Genomic DNA, 25,323 nt, shown 5'->3' on the forward strand with positions numbered 1-25,323 from the left:
AAGTCACAGCTGCAAAATACTAACACGAATTCTTTACAGACGAATGGAAAAACTAGTAGAAGGCAACCTCGGGGAAGATCAGTTTGGATTCCGTAGAAACACTGGAACACGTGAGGCAATACTGACCTTACGACTTATCTTAGAAGAAAGATTAAGGAAAGGCAAACCTACGTTTCTAGCATTTGTAGACTTAGAGAAAGCTTTTGACAATGTTGACTGGAATACTCTCTTTCAAATTCTGAAGGTGGCAGGGGTAAAATACAGGGAGCGAAAGGCTATTTACAATTTGTACAGAAACCAGATGGCAGTTATAAGAGTCGAGGGACATGAAAGGGAAGCAGCGGTTGGGAAGGGAGTAAGACAGGGTTGTAGCCTCTCCCCGATGTTGTTCAATCTGTATATTGAGCAAGCAGTAAAGGAAACAAAAGAAAAATTTGGGGTAGGTATTAAAATTCATGGAGAAGAAATAAAAACTTTGAGGTTCGCCGATGACATTGTAATTCTGTCAGAGACAGCAAAGGACTTGGAAGAGCAGTTGAATGGAATGGACAGTGTCTTGAAAGGAGGATATAAGATGAACATCAACAAAAGCAAAACAAGGATAATGGAATGTAGTCTAATTAAGTCGGGTGATGCTGAGGGAATTAGATTAGGAAATGAGGCACTTAAAGTAGTAAAGGAGTTCTGCTATTTGGGGAGCAAAATAACTGATGATGGTCGAAGTAGAGAGGATATAAAATGTAGGCTGGCAATGGCAAGGAAAGCGTTTCTGAAGAAGAGAAATTTGTTAACATCCAGTATTGATTTAAGTGTCAGGAAGTCATTTCTGAAAGTATTCGTATGGAGTGTAGCCATGTATGGAAGTGAAACATGGACGATAAATAGTTTGGACAAGAAGAGAATAGAAGCTTTCGAAATGTGGTGCTACAGAAGAATGCTGAAGATTAGATGGGTAGATCACATAACTAATGAGGAAGTATTGAATAGGATTGGGGAGAAGAGAAGTTTGTGGCACAACTTGACCAGAAGAAGGGATCGGTTGGTAGGACATGTTCTGAGGCATCAAGGGATCACCAATTTAGTATTGGAGGGCAGCGTGGAGGGTAAAAATCGTAGAGGGAGACCAAGAGATGAATACACTAAGCAGATTCAGAAGGATGTAGGTTGCAGTAGGTACTGGGAGATGAAAAAGCTTGCACAGGATAGAGTAGCATGGAGAGCTGCATCAAACCAGTCTCAGGACTGAAGACCACAACAACAACAACAATGTATCCATTCTTTGCAAGCAACTATACAGAGCATGGTTGATGGTACTTTGTAAGGCTTGAGGGGAAAAAAAGAGATGAAGATCGAAACCATTAGAATTGTTCTGCAGTCTGTCATAAATGCTGGTCTCTAAACTTCCACAGAGACATTTCACTGAAACATTCTCTTCTTTCCTTGAAGGATTCCCTTCTAATTTATTAGATCATTTGTATAATACTCTCTCACTGATCAAATCAAGCAGTAATACATTCACAAAGAGTCTCAGAATTGCATCAGTATCTTCCCATAGTCTGGTGAGGATCCTAAACACTTGAGCTGTCACCTCTAAGGGCGACTTCATCAGAAGGTAAGGTAATTACCTGTGGTAGGATCTTCTTTCTGATGTCTTTGTAGTTTGAGACAGCCTTTGATACATGGGCGGGTAAGAAGCGTACAACTTTGAACATGGCTGACGTCTGCAGCAACCGTATACACAAATTTGAAAAATATGTAAAAATCTGCCAACCGGTAGCATAGGTTTTCTATATACCTTTACCAGGTTTCATCACCTCTAAGGGTGACTTCATCAGAAGGTAAGATAATTACCTGTGTTTAGGATGTTCTTTCTGATATCTTTGTACTTTGAGACAGCCTTTGATACATGGGCGGTAAGAAGCGTACAACTTTGAACATGGCTGACGTTTGCAGCAACCGTATACACAAATTTGAAAAATATGTAAAAATCTGCCAACTGGTTGTGTAGGTTTTCTATATACCTTGACCATGTTTCATCACCTCTAAGGGTGACTTCATCAGAAGAATCTTCTTTCTGATGTCTTTGTACTTTGAGACAGCCTTTCATACATGGGCGGGTAAGAAGCGTACAACTTTGAACATGGCTGATGTCTGCAGCAACCGTATACACAAACTTGAAAAATATGTAAAAATCTGCCAACCGGTAGCATAGGTTTTCTATATACCTTGACCAGGTTTAGTCACCTCTAAGGGCGACTTCATCAGAAGGTAAGGTAATTACCTGTGGTAGGATCTTCTTTCTGATGTCTTTGTACTTTGTACTGGTTTTTTCTAAGAGGAGGGGAGGTACTCTCTTGCCACGTATGCACCGTATTTGAGAAACTTCTGTTCTCTTCCTGTACTGTTTATTGCCCATGTTTCTTTTCCATATAAGCCTACAGTCATGACAAAAACTTTCAAAAAACTCTTTCTAATACTTCAATTTATAACAGCAGTTAACGTGTTTCTCTCAGTCAGAAATTTTTTATTGCTAATGCTAGTCTGTTCTTTATACCCTATTTACTTCTTCCATCATCAGCTATTTCACTAATTCTTTTAGTGTCTCATTTCCTAACCTTTTACTCTCAGCATCAGCTGATTTAATTAGATTTCATTCCCTTTTGCAGACTGTCTTCTCATAACCTCTTTTAAGACAACATGCATTCCATTTGGCTGATTTCCTGAACCCTTTGCTGTCTCTGTCCAATTTATAATGTAATTGATAAAATTTTATTTCTTCTTCCTGAACTTCATTCCTTTTCCAAATTTCTCCCTGGTATCCTTTACTGCTTGTGCATAGTATAGATTGAATAACATGGGGGTTACGTAACTGCCCTGGCTCACTCCTTTCTTACCACTGGCCCCCTTTGATGTCTTTAGACTCTTACAACTGCAGGCTGGATATTATACAAGTTGTATTAAATAACCATAATTTCAAAGGGTGAAAGGGTGTATTCCAGTCATCATTGTCAAAAATGTTTACAAAATCTGCAAATACTGTACATGTGGGGTGGTCTTGTTCATCACTTTATCTTCTAAAGTGTGTTGTACAGTCAGTATTGCATCACGTGTTTTTACATCACTCTGGAACTCAAACCGATCTTTCCCAAGTCAACTTATACTAGTAATTCCAATTTGATACCAATAGCTCCAATGTCTGTAGGCAGCTCGTGTTAGTGTTTTACAAACATGAGTCATTAAACTGATGGTTTGATAATATTGACACCTGTCAGCACACGTGTTATTTCTTATTGGGTTTTTACTTATTTCTGAACTTTGGTGGTACATTGCCTGTCTCATATTTCTATACACTTTTCCTGTCTCATGTATCCTACATACCAGGTAAAGTAGTTTTGTCATAGTTTGATCTCTCAAATATTTTAGAAATTCTGAGGGAGTGTTGTTTGCTGGAATTACCTTGTTTGGACTTAGGTCATTCAGTGATCTGTCCAATTATTCTCACAGTTTTACATCTACTACTCATCTTCATCTACTCTCTCTTCCTGTTTCCATAATATTGATTAAAGTTTCTTTACTTTATATAGCTGTGCTGTATATTCATTCAATTTTTCACCGGTCCATTCTTTGTTTTGTACTGGTTTGCCACATCAACTCATGATATCCATTCAGTTTTTACTCTTTCTCCAAAGGTTTCCTTAGCTTTCTGTATACAACATTTATCTGCCCCATAAGTATGTATGTTCCTAGAATACTGCATTTCTTCTCTAGCCTATTCTGCTTCCTTTAAAACTCTCAATGATCTCTTAGTTCTTTCAGCTTATCCAGGTTCCATGGTCTTAATTTCATGCTTTCCTGCAATTTATTCAGTTGTAATCTGCAGTTCATAACCAATAAATTATACTGTTTCATTTATTGGTTGAATATTTTATACATTATGAATGAAACACAAACAACACTGATGCAATATTCTACAATATTTATTATTTGTTACATGAACCTGTTTTCAGATGTTACACCATCAGATACAAAGATAAAAATCTGGTGCAGTGAAATTTTGTTGGTTCAAATATTTTAAACTAGTGCATCTACAGAGTATCTCCTTTTCCAGAGATGAAAAATGTTAATGTTAGAATTAGAAATAAAATTTGTTTTATTCCTAATTCTAACATTAACATTTTTCATCTCTGGATATAGTAACTTTCAATATTATTACCATGTTGATGGTGTCCAGTGTCTTCAGGATCTAAACAGTTTGAACCAAAAAATACAGTTCACTGGGCAGTGCGCTGAGTATGACGCCTCACTGTTTTGGACCACCAAGTGACCGTAAAAAATGGAAATATAGACTCTGATATTTACTGAAAGCCAACCACGACAGATCTTGTCATACACATCCACAGCATTCTGAGCCATGGTAAACCATATGTATGAAGTGCCCCTTACCAGAGAAGCTCAAGTGGCTGAATAAGAGGTTACACAGTATATAGCATATCAAAACAGTTACAATCCAGAATTTGTTAATGCAGTCAATAGAAGTATACTGAAAAAACAGAAATCTTTCTTTCCATAGCACGTTAGAGGCAGATTTTATAACGCTTAGATCATTTATAGAATACCATATCTGGGTGCAATATCCAAAATAATTGGCTGACATATGAGATCCGAAAACATTATTCCAGTGTATTTTACATTTTCAGATCCAGGCAAAAAACTCAGGCGCAAGGAAACAGCTGTGGTGAATAAATATAATGGAGCAGATATACTGCATTACATACAATGATTGTCCTAAGAAATATATGGGGCAAACCGGTAGGTCATTTCAAATAAGATTTCAGGAACACCTTAACTTAAATAGGCCTCAATATGCATTAACAGTGCACTTACACGAAGAGGGGCACAGCATCGCAAGCCCTTCATAAGATTCAAAAATACTGCACAAAAAAGGAAAAAAGCCATATTTTGAATAAATTAGAGGAAGTGGAAATTCTTGGACAAAAAAGAAAGAAAACGTACAGTTCACTTTAAATAACCAGTTGGAATTGAAGCACCATAGCATTCTGGCTAATTTTGATTATTTGTATGATTACATGCTAGTAGATAGTAAAATTCTGTACTATTCTCGCTTGTAAAGTAGTGACCCAGCCCTCCTACTCTTAAGTACATGACGTCACACTGTCACCACGGATAGGTTCCATTTCGCCAGCCAGCTAGACTCTCATTGTCATTCGTGTGGGCCACTTTTGCCTTGCCCTGCCCTATTGTCACACTGATAAGACACTGCCACCTGATTTTTTCCACATCGTAACTTGCATGTGCCATGACTAATCATGTGAGCACTGACAATCCTTGATTGCCAATCTGGCCTCTCTCTATGGATATGCCTATGATCTTTTAACACTTTGAATATATTTTAGACATGACTGATATTAATATCTGTAAAAAGTGATCACACTGTACTTTGCTTTTTAGCATGTAGGTTCAACTAATGTTCTGGCTTAAAGCCATGGAAACAGGTGTGTTTTAATAAACGATAATTTTACCAGCTGTGAGCAGAGTTCTTCCTAACGTAATGCCCCCCTGTGGGTTTGGGGGTTAGAATAGGCCCGCGGTATTCCTGCATGTTGTAAGAGGTGACTAAAAGGAGTCTCAAAGGTTTTGGCTTAAGTGATGGTCCCCTGTCGGCTTTGACCTCCATATCTCAAAATTTTTCCGAAGAGCGTGCCAATTGGGGAAGGGCGCCTTACTTGGTGCATTGTGTCCATCTTGCAATCAGACCTTTTGCCAGCTTATTTGTCATTGCATTGCATTGCAATCCTGCCCGCTCTCCATCTCTTGCGAATGGATACATTCCTGCGTGCACTTTCCACCTTGCACTGTGCAGTGCCACTTTCTGCACTGTCAGCGACCATGGACTACATGTCACCTAACATCCAGCACGGTAGCCAGTCCGTTGTGGTGGGGCCACCATGTACCCTGTTGGTTGTAGCCCCCTGACAACACAGGGATCGCTCTACTGATACCTGTGCCGTTTACTCTCCATGTATGCCAAGGAGTAGATGCCCATCTCCCTGGGGCATTAGGATTCCCGGCAGTGGCCATCCTGCCAGGTGGCTATTGCTGAGGCCGGGTGGCACTCCATGGCTATCGGGGTTGTTATAAGAACCGGGCAGCTTATGAAAGGGTGTCTGGTGGCGTCTGCATATATGTCCTTCACTCTCTTCACAGCAAGTCTGTCCCTCTACAAACACCTTTAGAGGCTTTGCTGTTTGGGTGTGGACGCCACAGGCTGTTACCATCTGCAGTCTTTACCTTCCACCGGATGGTGATGTTCCGCAGCATGTCCTGGCTGCACTGATAGCACAATTGCCGCCGCCTTTCCTGTTACTGGGCGACTTCAACGCCCATAACCCTCTGTGGGGTGGGTCAGTGGCGACAGGTCGAGGTGCCACCATTGAGCATTTATTGGCGCAACTCGATCTTTCGATTTTAATTGATGGTGCCTTCACACACTTAAGTGTGGCGCATGGCACGTACTCCACCATCGAACTTTCAATCTGCAGCCCTAGCCTCTTACCATCTGTCCAATGGAGAGTGCATGACGACCTGTGTGGTAGTGACCACTTTCCGATCTTTCTGTCACTGCCACAGCGTCAGTCTACTGGGCGTCGTTGCAGGTGGGCTATGAATAAGTCTGACTGGGACTTGTTCTCCTCCACTGCCGCTATTGAGCCTCTCTCTAATGACGACATTGATTCGGTGGTTCTCTCGGTCACCACCGGCATCGTTACTGCCGCAGAATCTGCCATTCCCCGTTCTTCTGAGTCCCTTCGGTGACGGACTGTGCCTTGGTGGTCGCCTGAGATTGCTGAGGCGATTAAATATTGCCGGCAGGCGCTCCAGCATCACAAGCGACATCCCTCGATAGAATACCTCATCGCCTTCAAACAGCTGCCTGCGCGAGCCCGCCGCCTTATCCGCCAACACAAGCAGGAGTGCTGGGAGCAGTATGTGTCCACCATTGGCCTCCATGTCACTCCATCGCAGGTCTGGGCCAACATTCGACACCTCTATGGCTATCGGACCCCTGTCAGCGTCCCTGTGCTCTCACTGAATGGAGCAATTTGTACTGACTCCGACGTAATTGCCGACCCCTTGGCAGAGCATTTTGCTCTAAGTTCCGCTTCTTGGAATTATCCACTGGCCTTCCACTCCATTAAAGAGCGGATGGAATGTCGGAGCCTTTCATTTTGCACACACCATCCTGAATCCTACAATGTTCCTTCAGTGAGTGGGAATTTCACAGTGCCCTCGCTGCTTGCCCTGATACCGCTCCTGGGCCAGATCGCATCCACTGTGACATGCTGAAACACCTTTCAGTGGACTTCCGGCGATGCCTCCTCAACCTTTACAACTGTATTTGGGAAGGGGGTGAGTTTCCGTCGCAATGGCGGGAAAGTATTGTTATCCCCATTTTGAAACCTGGCAAGAACCCTTTGGAGGTGGACAGCTACCGTCCCATTAACCTCACCAACATTCTTTGTGAGTTGCTTGAACGGATGGTGAGCCGGCGCTTGAATTGAGTACTGGAGTCTCGGGGCCTTCTGGCTCCGTCTCAGGGTGGGTTCCGTAAAGGCCGCTCTGCCGCCGACAATCTGGTGAGCCTGGAGTCGGCCATCCGTACTGCCTTTGCCCACCGTCAGCACCTGGTCACTGTCTTTTTCGACATGCGGAAGGCGTACGATACGACATGGTGTCATCACATCCTTTCTACGCTTCATGGATGGGGTCTTCGTGGTCCACTGCCGATTTTCATTCGAAATTTTCTGTCGCACTGAACCTTCCACGTGCAAGTCGCAGCCTCACATAGCTACTCCTGAATTCAGGAGAACGGGATGCCACAGGGATCTGTTTTAAGTGTCTGCCTGTTTTTAATAGCAATTAACAGGCTCGCTGCAGCGGTGGGAACGTCTGTCTCAGCGTCCTTGTATGCTGACAACTTCTGCCTTTACTATAGCTCTATTGTCATTGCAGCCACTGAATGTCAGCTTCAGGGCGCTATCTGCAAGGCGCAGGCTTGGGCTGTAGCGCATGGGTTTCAGTTTTCGGCTGCCAAGACCTGCGTTATGCATTTCTGCCGGCAACACACTGTTCACCCGGACCCGCAGCTTTATCTTGCCGGCGAACTTCTTGCTGTGGTGGATACACATAGGTTTTTGGGTGTAGTTTTGGATGCCTGGTTGACTTGGCTGCCTCATATTCAGCAGCTTAAACAGATGTGTTGGCGGCATCTAAATGCTCTGCGATGCCTGAGCCACACCAGCTGGGGCGCCGACCGATCTACCCACTTACGGCTCTACCGGTGTTAATCCAGTCCCGCCTGGATTATGGGAGCCTGGCTTATGGTTCGGCATCCCCTTCTGCATTGTGTGTGCTGGACCCACTCGTATACAGCGGGATGTGACTTGCCACTGGTGCCTTCCGGACCAGCCCTGTGGATGGCATACTTGTGGAGGCAGGTGTCCCTGCACTGCGGTTACGACGCCAATGTTTGCTGGCCGTTTATGCTGCCCATGTTTTTAGCTTGCCCGGGCATCCAAATTATCGTCTTCTGTTCCAGCAATTGGTCGTCCACCTGCCAGAAGATCGGCCCCGGTCAGGTTGTACGATCGCGGTCCACGTCAAAGAGCTTCTTTCCGGGCTTGGGGTTTTCCCTGTTCCACTTCCTTTCTGGGCCCCTTTCTCATACACCCCGATGGTGTGTTCCTCGCCCTTGCCTTCGGCTCGACTTGGTACAGGGCCCGAAGGACTCAGTCCCTATGGAGGCCGTCCGCCGCCACTTTTATTCCATCCTGGCCACGTATCAGGGCTATGGCATTGTTTACACTGACGGCTCAATGGTTGCTGGTCGTGTCGGTTATGCTCTAACTCTAGGGGACCACTATGAACAACATTCGTTGCCAGTTGGCTGCAGCGTTTTTACTGCTGAGCTGGTCGCCATCTTTCATGCCCTAGAGTATATCCGCTCCTGCTCAGGTGAGTCCTTCATTATCTGTAGCGACTCCCTGAGCAGTTTACGAGCTATCGACCAGTGTTTCCCTCATTCTCGTCTGGTGATGGCTATCCAGGAGTCCCTGCATTCTCTTGCCCGTTGCGGCCGTTGGGATACCCGGCAATGAATATGTAGACCGCCTGGCAAAAGAGGCCACCAGTAAACCATCTCTGGACAGTGGCCTCCCGGAGACTGATTTGCGAGGGATTGGACGCCGCAAAATTTTCGAACTTTGCGACACTGAATGTCGCGCCCTTCCTTCACGAAACAAACTTCCGGCCATCAAGGAGGCTACCGGTGTGTGGTGCTCCTCCTTGCAGGTCTCTCGCAAGGAGTCTGTTGTCCTCTGTCGGCTGCGCATTAGGCACATATGGATGACGCACGGCCACCTATTGCAATGTGAGGACCCACCTTTATGTCGCTGTGGCTCCGTTTTCATGGTGGTCCACATTTTATTGGAGTGTCCACTTTTAACTGTGCTCAGGCAGACGTTCGCACTGCCTGACATGCTCCCTGCCGTTTTAACAGATGACTGTGCCATGGTGGACTTAGTTTTGCGTTTTATTTGGGAAGGTTTTTTTTATCATATAATCTGAGTGTTTTTTATGTCCTTTTTGTTTTGATTCTGGCCTTTGGCCTACGATTTTAGACTGAGTTTTTCATGTGTTCTCGGTGGTTGGCTTTTCCTTTTTTCTCTCTATGGTCGGCCAACCACTGTCACACACTGTGTGATTTTAATTTGTTTTGTCTGATCTCTGTCTGAGTCTTTCTTGTCCTGTGTCGTCTGCCATCTTTTCTGTTGTTCGTTTTTTATTCTCTGTGGGTGATTTTAGTTTTTTGTTGTAAAAAGGGACCGATGACCGTAGCAGTCTGGTCCCTTTAACCCCCACAAACCAATCAACCAACCTAATGTAATGACTTGCAGAAATGACATTTATACTTGGACTTGCCCATGACCACACTGTAAATTAAGTCGCCCAATTTGTTGATGTATTGACATGGACTGTCCCACATGTCTGTAAGGGATGGTGTACCAGTCACAGCCATGTAATGTAGTGTAAAAACTGTGGTCATAAAAGATCATGACTGCTAGGGGACTGAAGATGACTGTCATACCTTGTCAGTCACAATTGGTTTCAAACCTGATATGAATTAGTGCTGTCAGTAAAGGCAGATTCATCTCAACCATTTTTCAAGCAAACATTGCAAAGTGAACTGCATGTAATGGACTTTTGTAGTCAGGTACCTCACAGAAGACTGTAAGATTGCATGTCTTCAATGGGCCAAATGAGACAGAAACCACACAGTAGCTAAGTGGAACCATTTTTACCTCTGCTCAAGTTATCCTAGACCCTGAGTGCTCCAATGACTTGATGTGGCACTAAACCCAAAGTGTGTGGGGTTCAGACTGTAGATGGTGCTGTGATGCTTTGGGGGAGTTTGTTATACTTTGTCCTGGGACCACTCATCCAGATTACTGTGGACATGAAGCAGGACTTTTATTCCAGCATTCTTCATGACTAAGTGCTGCCCTTCCTTTTACATCTATATGCTGTGAATACTCTTGTCCTTCAAAATGATGACAGCCCACATTTTTGGAACACAACCTATGACCAGCTAAGAGACAGAAGTGATGACACTTTTTGCAGGACCTGACCCATCATTTTGCAGGACAATGCTCAAGCACGTACAGTGCAAGCTGTTACTGATTTGTTTGACTGGGGCTGCTAAGTGCTATACCACCTACTGCACTCCCCTGACTTAAGCCCCCGTGAGTTCAACTCGATTTCTAAACTGAAGGTAACACTTCACAGCCTTTGCTTCAGAACTGCTACAAATTTGTCGGGCAATAGACCATGCTGCTTGAACTGTTAACACAACTGGCACTGCTAAGAGTATTCTACGACTTCCACATCGCTGGCAACAGGTTATACACAATGCTGGTGACTATTTTGAAGGTCAGTAAAACTTTGAAACACGGATCTATTTTGTACGAGCTGTAAATAAATAGTTGCCACTATTAAAGTTCCAACCCTCGTATATTGGAGTCGCTTGTCCATTTTTCCAGACACTTGTGACTTAGCGCTGGGTGAGAGATTCGAGGTAAATACAAACTATGTAAGGGATCAATGTCATAGAGTACCCTCTGTAAAACTGAACTGGGATTCCACCCTGACTCGGCAACTTATTTGTTTTTAACTCTTTCAGTTGCTACTCTACTCGAAAGATGCATTTTACTATTTCCTCCATACAGGGGTATGTGTGATGGTCGAAAAATGGTATGTCTACATGATCCTTTTGAGTAAACAATGTCTTAAAAATGAAAAACTTAAGCTTTTCTTTTGCTTTCCTCTGTTACTACACCAGGCTGGTTGACAAGTGACTAGGTAGAAGCCTTTTACCTGCTTAGTGATTGTATGTAGGCTCAGAATTTCCTCAGATTCTCAGAAAGACCTTTTGCTAAGGTATTATGATGGAAGTTGTTGTTGTGCTTCACACAACTAATTTATCTGTCAACATTTCTGCATTCTTTTTCAAATTAAGAGTGCAATAGTCTCTGCTTATAATAATTTTCTAAATTTTTTCATTAAATGTCAGAGGGTCTTTTCAGTGCACATATTTCTCCAGAGTACTATTTCAATAGGTGTAAACTTTGCCCATAATTCCTCTACATCCATCATGCTGGAACTAAGTGATGTCCACTCATTGTCTAAGTAGTATTTTAACACCTGCTTATCTTCTTTCTCTGGCATATATGAGTTGCTACCTAAAATATCCGAGAATTTCATTGTACCAGTCAAACCAGTCACAGTACAACATTCTGCTGGTAGATGTATCGAGCTGCACATCTTAGCTACTGTGGCACAAAGTTGTGTCATCTTTGATACATGCAATTTTGAGTTCTAGTGGTGTGTGTCAGGATTTGTTTTAGTGTTTCTGTGAATTGTGACAAGGATAACATGAGGAGCAGTGGATTTGCTCATATTCTGTTTCAAGTTGAAGGAAATTTCAGCTGAAACCCACTGTGTGGTGGAAGAGGCATTTGGTGAGAGTGTTCTGATTCAGACAAGAACATTTTGAGTGACTCAAGTGGTTCAAGGAAGGTCAAGAATCTGTGAAAAATGACAAACATTCTGATCGATGATCAATGTGCACAACTCTGGAAATGATCATGGAAGTGCTTGACGTGATTCACAAAAACCAAAGGCAGACAATTCATGGTGTTTGTAACAGATGTGGGCTGTTGTACAGTGCATGTCAATGAATTCTATCTGATGGACTGAACATGAGACATATTGCAACAAAGTTTGCTGCTCACCTTCTCAGCACTTATCAACGAAACCTCTGGAATCAGATGTGCACTGAGCTGCAACAAAGAGTTCGAGAGATGTGACCCTGAAAAGAATCAGCATTCATTACAATGGAAAACACCATCTCCTCCAATGGAAAAAAAACCTTCAAGTTTGCAGCAACATGAAGTAAATGCTGAACCTTTTTTTTCGACATTTGGTAAATTGTACAAAAGGAGTTAGTTCCACCTGGTCAGACTGTCAGTAGGCAGTTTTACTGTGAGTTTTTTGAGGCAACTGAAGGCAAATGTTCAGCACAAATGGCCAGAGTTGTGGAAATAGAAAGACTGGTTGATGTACCATGACAATGGACCTGCACACACTTCGCTCATTGTGAATGCAATAGTCCCTCAACCTCCCTATTTGCTAGACCTAGCCCTGTGTGCCTTCTGCCTGTTCCCAAAGATGAAAATCATGTTGAAAAATCAATGTTTTGACTTGATTGAAGGCATCCAAGTGAAATCGCAATGGGCCCAGAACACACTTCACCGTGCAGACTTCCAAGAGTGCTTCCAAAAATAGGAACAATGCTAGGATTGTTGTATGCATGCCCGAGGTGACTACTTTGAAGGTGATGAAGGATATTAGAATGTAAGTATAATTTTCTGAATTTTACAATGAAAGTCTCAGATATTTTGGGTTGCAACTCATATACTCTCCTAGCCCTCTCAGTGGTTTTATTATCTTGAGAAAATAGTCACTATGATGACATATTCATCATTGATCCCTGTCTCTATACTGACACTGTTGATAAGGTCAACCTGTTCATAGCTTCAAGGTTCAAAATATTTCCATTGTGTGTGGACTGTCAAACTAGCTGCTGAAGACGGTTTTTGGAAAATGTGTTCAGAACTACTTTACAACACTGCCTGTCTGTGCCATCTGCAAAGAATCCATAGACACTCCAGTCTATCTCGGTAGAGTAAAATCATCACCAACTACGACTGCATGATTGAGGTTTTGACTTTCTTTGAAGACTCTACACTTTTATGGCAGAATCAGATAGCTGGTAATAACATCCAGTGAGTCCCTTGAGTTCACCTAGGCTGGTTGTTCAGGTCTAGCCTACTTCACTGTCCTACTCAGTTTCAACTTCATTAGGCACAATACTATTGTCAATTGCAGTGAATGCTCCCTCTAGTATGGTATCTAATCTGTCTTTTCAATAGACATTTTATGCCTCATTAAATATTTCAGGTCTTGCTACTTCAGGTTTCATCCAGTGGTTGGTTCTGAGAATAATTTGAATATGACAACTTTCCTAGTCAGCAGTAAATTCAAGAACCTTATTGCAAATGCTTCAGCTACTTGCTTTTAAAATGTTGACAGTCAAAGTGTCTTTATTTTGTACATGATCTCACTCTTTGCATATCAATTGGTGAGTGTTCATCAGAGGACCTCATACTATCAACTATCCTAAAAAGGAACAATGTGCACTCCATAAGTACTTTGCTGTTAGAACAGCTGATTTCTGTGTGCAGTGCACCCCTGATCTATTAAGAAAGGTCCTACAATTCTCCACCACATAATGCAAGTCCAGAAATCTGCAGCCAAGATGGTCACAAAATTGACAGAGCCTCTGGTTGAAACGCTCCACTTGGCTCCAGACTAAAGGATCCTGGTCACTCTGGGTACGATTCTGCAAATTGTGAAATCTGCTTGCACCCTGCGAGTGAGGCCTATGGTCTTCACTGTTTCCACCAGTTGACCTTACAAACTGAGGATGGCCTCAGAACTCAAGCTGTGATGAGCCACAACATTAGGATTACGGCACCCTCCACCCTGCACTCTCCATCCTTCATAGCCACAAGTGAAGCCGCCTCCACATCTGGAATGTGGCACCCCGGCAGATATACTAAGTTCGCAGTGGACTTCTTTCCTGTTCAGGATGCTATCTCCCTAACATGCCTAACATTGGAGCTCCTGAAGCCAGTAAACAGCTTCTCCCCATGTGCCTGCTCAGACCGTCCTAAAGAAGTGGGCACTACTCCACCCACAGGGTGAGTGGGCGAATCCAGATGGCCAGCCCCAGCATTACAACCTGCAACTCACTCTGCAGTGAGTGCGGACCTGTCCCTGTAAGGTGCCTTGGTGGCAGAGCAAATGGGTGAAACAAGTGACACCAGAGGTATTCCATGCAATGCGTCAGATTATCTGCCACCGATACACCCTGAGGCAGCAGCTTGGAGGCCCTGAATGTGGTCAGCAGTGTCTTCTGGTGTTGATGATCTGTGACCAGCTCCTCATGTGTCTGCACACAGCATGCATGTACCCTACCCATCCTATAACTGCTAATTTAAGAATTAAACTATAAAAGCTCACAGAACAAGCTAAAAATGTAACTCACTATTCTGCTGGTGTGTCACAAACAGAGGCTAGCACCTGACAGACCTGTTTCCAATTGTCTCTGGCCCATCTGAAACCTTCTGGTGTCTCCAGGTCTCTTTTACATATACAACCTTCTTTCACAGCTCTCACACCAAATGCCTGCAAGATTAAATTGTGCTCTGCGCAAAATTGTGCCAGGGTGATTCTCTTTTCATCACTTTGCCCCAGTCCACATTCTCTTACTGTTTTTCCTTCTCTCCCTTCTTTTAGTGTCAGATTTCAGTCTAGAATCTCAGTTACCATTTTGTCTCCCTTAACATATTGAATCATTTCTTTCCTCTCATCTTCTTCTTTTCTTCGCCATTGTCTGTGGTACAATCTAGTTGGTGAGGAAATGTAGCTGTGCATGTATGGTTATGTATATGGTTTGTGTGCATGTGTGTGTGTGTGTGTGTGTGTGTGTGTGTGTGTGTGTGTGTGTGTGTGTGTGTGCGCGCACGCGCGCGCGTGCGTGCCAATAAATATTTCATACTGATTGCAGTAAAGAACAGACTTGCTATTTTTTTAATAGTTATATGCAATTTTGAACATAGTGGATGAATAATGTGCATTACAATAAATTCCATCTCTTGCACGACACTTTTAATACTGATTCCATCAATGTGCATGCCTGGATTGTATGGAGCAACATTTCGTCTTGTGTGTAAGCTCATTCTTATGTTTTTTTAATTATATTCATCAGTAAATGGTTTTCCTCATAACAAGATTGTAGATGAGAATTATTCGTCTGAACCATTTCTTGGAATGTGTCCTCTTAGAATGTGTTAGTTCTCAGTATATTTGTATCGTGTAGATACAGGAGTGAGCTGTCTGTATGCTGAAGGTCATTTATGGACCCAGGAAAGAGCTCTGCCGAACTTCATAGGCTATACTGTGTACTCTTGATCTGCAGGCTATAGCTTTCATAAGAGTTCTTGATTTCAACACCACTCAGTTCTTTAACCCATTGTGAGCAGTATCTCAAACTCTATCTAGTCAAATCAAATCTTTATTACCTCACAATGTGTCTGACACCATCAAAGTTTGTGACATAGGTGACCTTTCAATTCTAGTACTGTATACAGATTAATAAAATTGATATAAATTTATAATACATGTAGTGGTACTATTTCAGATGTGTGTTATTTTACATGATCATCATTCAAAAACTCTTCTGTACGATAGTAGTATGTACTTGTCAAGTGTTTTTCTAGATATCCTTCAGTATTTTTTAGATTTGGATCACACTTTTCCTTCTAGATTTTATTCATAAATTTCATGCCTATGTAATGTGGTATTTTTTGTACAGTTTTAGTCTGCAGCATGGTAATTTTACTTGCTGTATGTCTGATCTCATACTGTCGGAAAAATGTCATCAAAAATCTGCAATTTCTCTTTGTGAAAATTAATCTCGTGAGTATACATGATTGGAATTGGCATTAGGTTTAGCTTTCAAATAAAGATTTTGAGTGTTGGTTCTTTTTAGCTCTCACCATGGCTTGGATGACTTTTTCCTGGAGTCTAAAAGTTTTTAGTAGATTAGTTTTCTCAGATCCACGGCAAATTATGCTATACCTAGTGATTGAAGCAAAATATGGATAATGAACAGTTTTTTACAACCAAATCAGTAATATTATGTAAGACATTCATGACATAAAAGCAGTGTCCAGTTTTTTTAGCCATATAGTGTATTTGAGTTAGGCCCTCTATGAAAAGTGCTTCGTGACCTGCTACTGCAAAATGAGAATTAATTTTCTTTTATGCTGTAATATAACTGCTTACAGTATTATCAATACAATATTACTCTGGTACATTGGTTGTTATTTAGATTTTGCCCATTTATGGATATCAGGTTCTCTAAATGTGAAGCAAATATAACTACTTTCTTATACAAGTTTTTGTATGTCTATTCTTTTGACAGGACGTCTTTGGGATGATGACCATTTACTATCATCAGAAAAACAAAATGCCTACAGCTGTCCTCTTGATTTTATTTATTTTGTTGCAACCAGTTTTGGCTCTTCAATGCGCCATCTTCAGACTGTAGTTGATGCGGAAGGGTTGAAACGATCCCTATATATTTTGCATCAGTGGCCAACATAACTGGTTATGCAGACTATCTAAAAGTTCTGGTGTCAGCACTCTAGCCATCAGCTGCCAACTCTGCTTGCTGGTTAGAGTGCTGACACCAGAATACCCTCTTTCCTGTGCCTTTTTATGTCCTCCTTGCTGTGACCGTGACATTTTATTTTGCCTCCAAGTTAGTAGAATTCCTTAACTTTGTCTGCTTCATGGTCACCAGTTCCAGTGTTAAGTTTCTCATTATTCTCATGTCAGCTAATCATCATTACCTTCACTTTTCTTGAATTTATTCTCAATCCATAATTTGTAGTCATTAGACTGTTCATTCAGTTCAAAAGGCCTTGTAAGTCACCTTCTTTTTCACTGAAAGTAGCAGTGTTATCAGTGGTTCTGATTGTTTATATTTTTTCACCCTGTATTTTAATGCCACTCTTGAATCTTTGTTTTATTTCTGGCATTGGTTCTTCGGTGTATAGATTGAACAGTAGACAGTGTCCTTGTCTTGTACTCTTTTTAATCCGAGCCCTTCATCCTTGGTGTTTCATTCTTATTGTTCCGACTTGATTCTTGTACATATTATATATTATACAGATTTTCCTGTAGTTTAATTAGTTTAATCCTGTTTCTCCCAGAATTTAGAACATTTTGCAATATTTTGTATTGTTGAAAGCTTTTTCTGGGTCAACATATGTTGATTTTTCTTTAGTCTTTCTTCTGTAGTAGAGTGCTATTCCAGAACTGCCTCTCTAGTGCCTTTGCCCTTCCTTAAGCCAAACTGATTGTCTTCTAAAGATAATCAATTTCAAACAATGGAAGCTCCGGATAGGAATGCCAACAATGTAGGCACATTGCTATTTACTGCAAAGAAGACACATTAAGTTGCAGACAGGTGCAATTAAGACACTTACAGAAAGTTTTTGGCCACAACCTTCATCAGCAGAAGGGAGACGCACACCATTCATACACACAAGCAACCCACCACCCCCACCCACATTCATACAGATGCGACTGCCAACTCCAGGATCTTGGGCCGGAATGTGACTATCAGATGGAATGTGAGCAGCAATTAGCATGGGGCGGGGAAGGGGAAGTGATAGTAGTGTATGGGTGGGGGGAGAGAGACGAACGCTGTCTGATGGAAAGTGCACGGACTAGAATGCCAACAGGCATAGTGTCGGGAGGTTGTGGGATAGGGAGGTGGAGAAAAAAGGAGTGAAAAAGGAGAGAAGATGGGGAAGGTGGGTGGGTGTGTTGACAGAGGACAACAAATTAACAGGATGGGAGACGGGAATGGGGAGGAGGTGATAGCATGGAGGGAGTGGATACTGTTCAGTGGAGGGTGTGGGGACACCATGTTATTGTAGCTTGAGGCTGGGATAAATTGGGAGTGGAGAATGTGTTGTAAGGATAACTCCCATCTGCACAGTTCAGAAAAGTAGTTGTTGGAGGGAAGGATCCAGATGACTTGGGTAGTGAAGCAGCCATTGAAATGAAGTGTGTTGTGTTCAGCTACATGCTGTGCCACAGGGTGGTCTACTTCGCTCTTGGCCATTCCTCCTTGTGGACAGCTGGCTGGTAGTCATATCAATATAAAAAGCTGGGCAATGATTGCTGCAGAGCTGGTAAATGACTTGCCTGCTTTCACAGGTGAGCCAGCCCCTGATGGGGTAGGATAAACCTGTGACAGGACTGGAATCAGAGGTGCTTGGTGGGTGGACTAGGCAGGTTTTGCATCTGTGTCTTCCACAGGCATATGATCCTTTTCCACTCTTGTGTATATTATGTTTGTCTGCAGCTCAAGGAAATATGGAATAAAAATACATTGATATGGGAATTTTTATTCTTTTGAAGCTGATGCAGCTGTTTCTGCTGTTACTGTTATTGGTTTTGCTATTGTTACTGTGTTTTTGGTCTAATTGTTGCTACTGTTGGTGTATCTTATGTTGAAATAGTGTTACTGTTTGAGTGTTGGTCGAAACTGTTGGCAATAATGTGCAAATAAGTACAATATTATGTTGTGTATTATTGTTGCAGCTGAGGGAGAGGATGGTAAACCATGAGGATGGAGAAATATTAAACATTTCCATGAAATATCACTATGATGACATGGTTCGTGAGTATTAGTTGCTTAACATGTATACATTGGCATTCAATGATTAATCTTAGAATATGTTTGCTGAAGTAATAGTAATTTCTTTATTGTTGAAACATGAAAGTACTTTCTATAATAAAAGTTGCAGGAGTAGACTAACAGTAAAAATAGAAGCCAAAACATCAAACCGAGTCTAATAATTCCTGGGGACTATTAACATGGAATAAATAAAATAATGATTGGAATGTTCAGTGCAGTAAATATTATCAATTGCTGTTGTAAATGATTTATCAAAATAAAACTCTCATTATAGCAAGGCTTGCTATTTTCAAATGTATATGGCCACTTTGCATCAGACAAAGAAAAAGCCTTAAAAATTGAATTCATTCTTGTGTGTCCATGGATGATTTTTGTGTCTATGCTGAAAATATTAATGCAATGAGTATAACTGTGGAAAGCTTTGGTCACTATATATGAAAGTCTTTCTATTGATATAACTACAGTTCTTAATTATGACCTTCTACCTTTTACCCTACACTAACATTGCACTGTAGGATATGTTCTGATGTGTGATGTGTCTTCTGCTGGCTCATTCTTTTTACAGCTGTAATAAGTCATTTAGCTGCTGCTTCATTTACAAACTGGTTCATAAAGTCCTTTGCTAAATTTCTTTTCCTCTTTCATGACATATTTTTGCACTTAAGTGCTTTCCTTTGCCACTCATTTCTGACTTTATCTGTACTACATACTTGGTTCCTAAATTGCTTATATGAACTAAGTGTAACTTGAACGAAGTTTGACTTAAAGCTACCATCTGTAATAGCAAGCCTGGGTAAGGTTTTTGGATCATTTTCAATCCATATTGTAGAAGCATGTATTGCAAAGATATAGATTGTAATTAGTATTACCACTCATCTCAGGAGGAAGGTTTTTTTAATGATAATATTATTTTGCCATTTTTTTAATGATAATATTATTTTGCCAAGACTGTACAACTGCTGATAATAGGACTTATTTATGTTGGAATATGGGTCAGTTTCAGTTACAGAGATGTTTTCAAGTTATCTAATGTGTGTCATTTGACATTCACAACTAGGTGATCATGACAGTGAATTACTGCACATCACATGAAATTAAAAAAAAATGACAGGTATTTTCACATAGGCAACCATGGTTTGCTATGGCGTTCCCAAGGCTCAATCTTAGGTCTGTCATTGTTCGTCATATATGTAGCCAATTCAAGCTTACATACAGCAGCAGAAGAATTGGTAAATAATGTTCTTAAATGTGTCGTTAACTAATTTTCTGCAAATGGTCTCACTTTAAATTTGAAAGACACAACATATTCAGTTCTGTGCATCTAAGGCTGCTACACCAATTGTAACTTATGGCAAGGAAATAATAAATAGTGTGGAAACTTCAAAATTATTGGGTGTCCGTATTGATGAGAAGTTAAACTGGAAGAAGCACATTTGCCCTTAAAATCATTGCAAATCCGGAAGAGAGACAGATCAATAGGCTGGCATATTTTCCATATTTTCATACAGTAATATCATGTGGAACAAGTTCTGGGTAATATCAAATGGAACAACATTCTGGGATAAATCATGTTTAAGAAAGAAAGTTTTCATTGCTTAACACTTCGCCGTCCACAAGTTTCATACAAATCGATTTGCTTGGCGCCAGCAGCACTAATTTGGATTACTTGGCTTGTCGCGTGCCATTCTTGCCATTATCGGGAGATTACAAACTGTCTAGTTTTACTAAACTCATCATTTATCTCATAAGTTCTCAGTACATACATAAATAAATACAAAATTCGTTTGTTTCAAATATTTGTTTATTTACACTTTTTAGAAAAATAATCAATTACGAATTGCACTTTGAAAAGCCGATCAGCATTATCCAGTTTATTGTTGTTGTCAGAAAAACGTAAAAATGATAATATTTGTCTGAATCGGTTGTGGGACATTATTTTGCGAAACATTGGTATGTCTATCAATGGATTTGTTCACCAATAATCATCAATCCTTGCTTTTTTTTACAATGCCATAAGGATAGCAAGCCCAAACCATTTTCTAAGTTTGGGTCCTGTAACATTGGCAAATTTGGCAGGCACCCCAATGTCTACATCTACATTTACATCTACATCTATGTGATTACTCTGCTATTCACAATAAAGTGCCTGGCAGAGGGTTCAATGAACCACCTTCAAGGTGTGTCTCTACTGTTCCAGTCTTGAATGGTGCACGGGAAAAATGAGTAATTAAATATTTCTGTGCAAGCCCTGATTTGTCTTATGTTATCATGATGATCACAACTTTGAGCATTAGCTAGAAGCTTGTTGACAGAAGCCAACACAGCTTCCAGCTGTTTTTGGACAGCAGCCAACCCTCCTTGTGTCTATTCACAACAATCAGTCCTTAGCGATATCATACTGTATATAAAATAGATATAAGGTCTCAAATGTTGCTACTGAGTTTGAAATGTGTACAAAATATACCAAAGGAGAATAAAGTAACACTGAAAGCTGCTGTGCAGATTTCTCACTGTATTCTGAGAGCGCAAGCTATTAAACAGAAATAAATTTCTCTACTGAGGTTAATGTATTTAGATATACCTGTTATTAGAAATCCTGTTTACCGAAAAGTTACTATACAAGATAAATATTCAAACTAGACTGCACTGATCTAAACTGTAGGCTGTCTACTAGCACAAAATTAAAATTTTGTGGTGTGAGGAAGTTTCTGGTGATGGGAAAATTTACACTAGGAAGCCGCTCTACACAAGGATATTCACAAGACTTAATGTAAAAACAAAAACTACAATTAATTTTCTAACCACTAGTCCCCACAGTAAAATACACACGTACCGTTCACTTCTTTGCAGAAGCATGTGGAAAAAACAAAGACTAAATTAATTTACTGTTTATCAGACATGTGCTGCTGCTGCTGCTGCACATCCTCTCACCTCGGCAGTGCTACTGCATTTCTGTCATCATCATCTGTAAAAGGTAGTGGGTAGGAATTACTAACTCCTATATGTGTATTAAAATAAAATTATAAGTGTTCAGCATGTAGCCATGTTTACCAATTAATGTGCAATTTGAAAGACAAATGACTCGTTCCACATGATTAAGATTTATCATGGCTGTTCCATGAAACATGAGACAAACTAACTAATTAACTAACTAGGTATGTGTGTCTTAACTGCCACATAATGTGCATTTATTTGTGGTCAGGATTGCCCTACTTTGGAATATCAAATAGCACACAGTTATTGCTATACACTCACTTGACTGCTGTCCAGGCTTTGGTGTTTTTTGTTCTCCACTGATTGGTGCAACTGTGTCCATAGTTATTGGACAGCTATGTCTTTCAGAAACATGTACCCTAAAAAGGAGTAGTGACAATAACAGAAATAACGTGCAGAATGAGATTTTCACTCTGCAGTGGAGTGTGTGCTGATATGACACTTCCTGGCAGATTAAAACTGTGTGCTGGACCAAATCTGCAAGGAAGTTTCAGAAATCATGTGATTGGACAGAAAATGTTTTAGTTACACTGAATACTTTGGGAAATTAGTTCTTCTAGTAAGTTCTTACTAGGTAGAAACATTCCGGTATAAGACCATGCCATATGCAGTGCAGCCATCTGACAGGTGACGTATAGTGTCACCCATGTGTGAGCACCTCACTCTGTTGAAGTACTCCTGAAGCTTTGCTTTTGTACATCACACACATTGCTTCATACTGTTTTTCTTGTATTGCTCAAGAAGTACACACACACACACACACACACACACACACACACACACACACACACACACGTGCCCAACAATAGTATCTGCCCCCGGGGATTCTAAATCACAAGTGACTTCACATTTAGATTAAAAATACTCATTACTTGGTATTCATGACCCAGGATATATCTCACCAGGTTATGACATTCCCATCACATTACTATTCCCTAATAGGAGGACAGTTTGCAGCACATGGTCTTGCAATAGCATTCTTGCTTCCCGCAAATGGGGTCTGATTCCCGGTGGGGTCAGGGATTTTCCCTGCCTCGAGATGACTGGGTGTTGTCATGTCACCTTCATCATCAGCATTCATCCCCATTATGGTTGGAGGAAGTCTATGGCAAACCACCTATGCTAGGACCTTGCCTAGTCGGCGGTGTGGGTCTCCTGCATCGTCCTCTACACTCCTCGGGGTACGGGACCTCATCATCAATAGAAGGACCTTGTTGGTCCTTTTAGACCTCTGACTACTACTATGCCTCACTTGCATTTTTTTTTGCTGTGTTATTAGTGTGTTCACGAAGCTCATGGGTTAGTTGCAAACTTTTGTCCAGTGTCTTCAGAGTGGTAAAGCTGTTGAGGATCTCTAGACTACAGCTAGCAGACTTGCATTGTATACTGAACCTCTTGCCAGATTTGGCAGGATTGACCACATTCTAGTCATAGTTTTAAGATCACCTGCTCATTCTCGATAATCTTGGAGCAATAACCGTAATTACTACAGTGGCAAAGGCCAGGCATGTCTCCAATCAGGCAAGGTGCTTCACTGCAGCCTACATGAAGGAGCATTGGTAGACATCAAAGTAACAATAATTTCTTACTGCTCTGCAGCAGTTTCACACTTTACCATTGTGATAAACTTCATTTAGCCTAAATAAATTATTGAATGGTAAGCATACAATAAAAATTATCATTATACGAGGGTGGTTTGAGAAGTTCTCAGATTGGAACTGAAAAAAGTACTTACATCACTGAAACTTTTTTTTATTTTTCAATGTAGTCTCCTTGTAGATTAATGCACTTGTTCCAATGATTTTCCAGTGCCTTGACCCCATCTCGACAATGCGTTTCCTCCAGGACTGCAAAATATTTGGTAACTCCAGCTATTAATTCTTTGTTTGTAGTGAATCTTCATCCACCAAGAAAAATTTTCAGTTTTGGGAAGAGATGGAAGTCTCATTGGACCATATCAGGTAAATAAGGCAGGTGTGGCAACAATTCATACCTTAGTTTCTGTAATTTTGCCATGGTAATGGCACATGTGTGCATGCGTGCATTGTCTTGATGAAAGATGACTTTCTTCCTTGCTAAACCTGCCCTTTTTTAGTGTATCATTTGTTGCAGTTTGTCCAGCACATTAGCATAGTATTCTCCCACTGGGGAGACAATCTACAAACAGAATCCCCTTCGCATCCCAGAACACTGATGCCATGACCTTTCCTGAAGAAGGCATTGTCTTTGCTTTCTTTGGTGGTGGAGAATTGTCATGTTTCCACTGCTTTGACTGTTGTTTTGTGTCTGGGGTATAGTAGTGCACCAAAGTTTCATCTGTGGCTACAAACCGGTGCAAAAAATCCTGTTCGTTTGTCCTGAAATGAGCCAAACATAGCACCCATCTTGCAGATAATTTTTTCATTTAGAATTCTTCAGTTAAATTGTGATATACCCTTTCAGATGACATCCTACAAGTGCGAGCAGTTTCACACACTTTCAATTGGCGATCCTCCATCATCATATTGTGCTCTTTTGCAGTGATTTCTGGAGTAGTGACACATCTTGGCTGACCACTGTGCAGATCATCATTTAAGCTCTCTTGACCAGATTTAAATTCATTTGTCCACTTTGCAACAGCTGAATATGAGGGAGCAGAGTCCCCCAGTGTATTCTGGAAATTGGCATGAATGTCCTTTGCTTTCATACCTTTCTTTACAAAGCACTTAATCGCTGCTCGAATCTAGATTTTTTCCATCTTCGTAAATCACTATGCAGGAACAACAGAGCCACATCACCACCACGGCTCTCTTCCAAGAGCACTGGCATGGTATGTGTTTACAGGCAACAGTCCAATGAATATCACGTAAACAACTTGTTGCGCTAACGCTGACCTTTCATGGTGATTCCGAGAACTTTACAAACCAGCCTTGTATATCTTCTTCTGTTTTATTTAATGAAAAATGACTACTTTAAGATACTTATTTTTTGGAAGAAACGTGTCTGTAATTTACAAACTTCACTGAATTAACTAAATAGAAATGCTGTGGAAATTACTGAGTTGGGGGAAAACACATTGTGTATAACTTAAGTTACACAAATTACTATCATAAATTACAAATAATTATTGACACAGTTTAAAGAACACAAATTCCAATAATTTAATTGCAATTTACAATTTATTATTCAAGAATTCTTTTACTGAGTAAAGGGATCAGTGTTCCATGAGGAAAAAGAGAATCAGTGTTCCATGAGGGAATGATTTTAGTTTATTTTGAAAGGAATTTTCATTTTACTGCTGTTTTAAATGACTGGGCTACCTATTAAATAATGTGCCTGTTATGTATGAAACACTTTTCTGATACAGTGCT

At 41.0% G+C, this 25,323-nt stretch overlaps 1 protein-coding gene across 2 annotated transcripts in view; it reads left to right on the forward strand.

Annotated features, from left to right (window-relative positions):
• Positions 1–25,323, forward strand: part of LOC124615372 (voltage-dependent calcium channel subunit alpha-2/delta-3-like) — a 332,033-nt gene that overhangs the window by 220,681 nt on the left and 86,029 nt on the right. For both annotated transcript variants that reach the window (XM_047143196.1, XM_047143197.1), the window contains exon 15: positions 18,883–18,957. In XM_047143196.1, the coding sequence (XP_046999152.1) occupies positions 18,883–18,957 (75 nt within the window). The remainder of the gene's footprint in view (positions 1–18,882; positions 18,958–25,323) is intronic.

Source organism: Schistocerca americana, chromosome 5 (genome assembly GCF_021461395.2).
Source record: "Schistocerca americana isolate TAMUIC-IGC-003095 chromosome 5, iqSchAmer2.1, whole genome shotgun sequence".
Taxonomy (NCBI): Eukaryota; Metazoa; Arthropoda; class Insecta; order Orthoptera; family Acrididae; genus Schistocerca; species Schistocerca americana.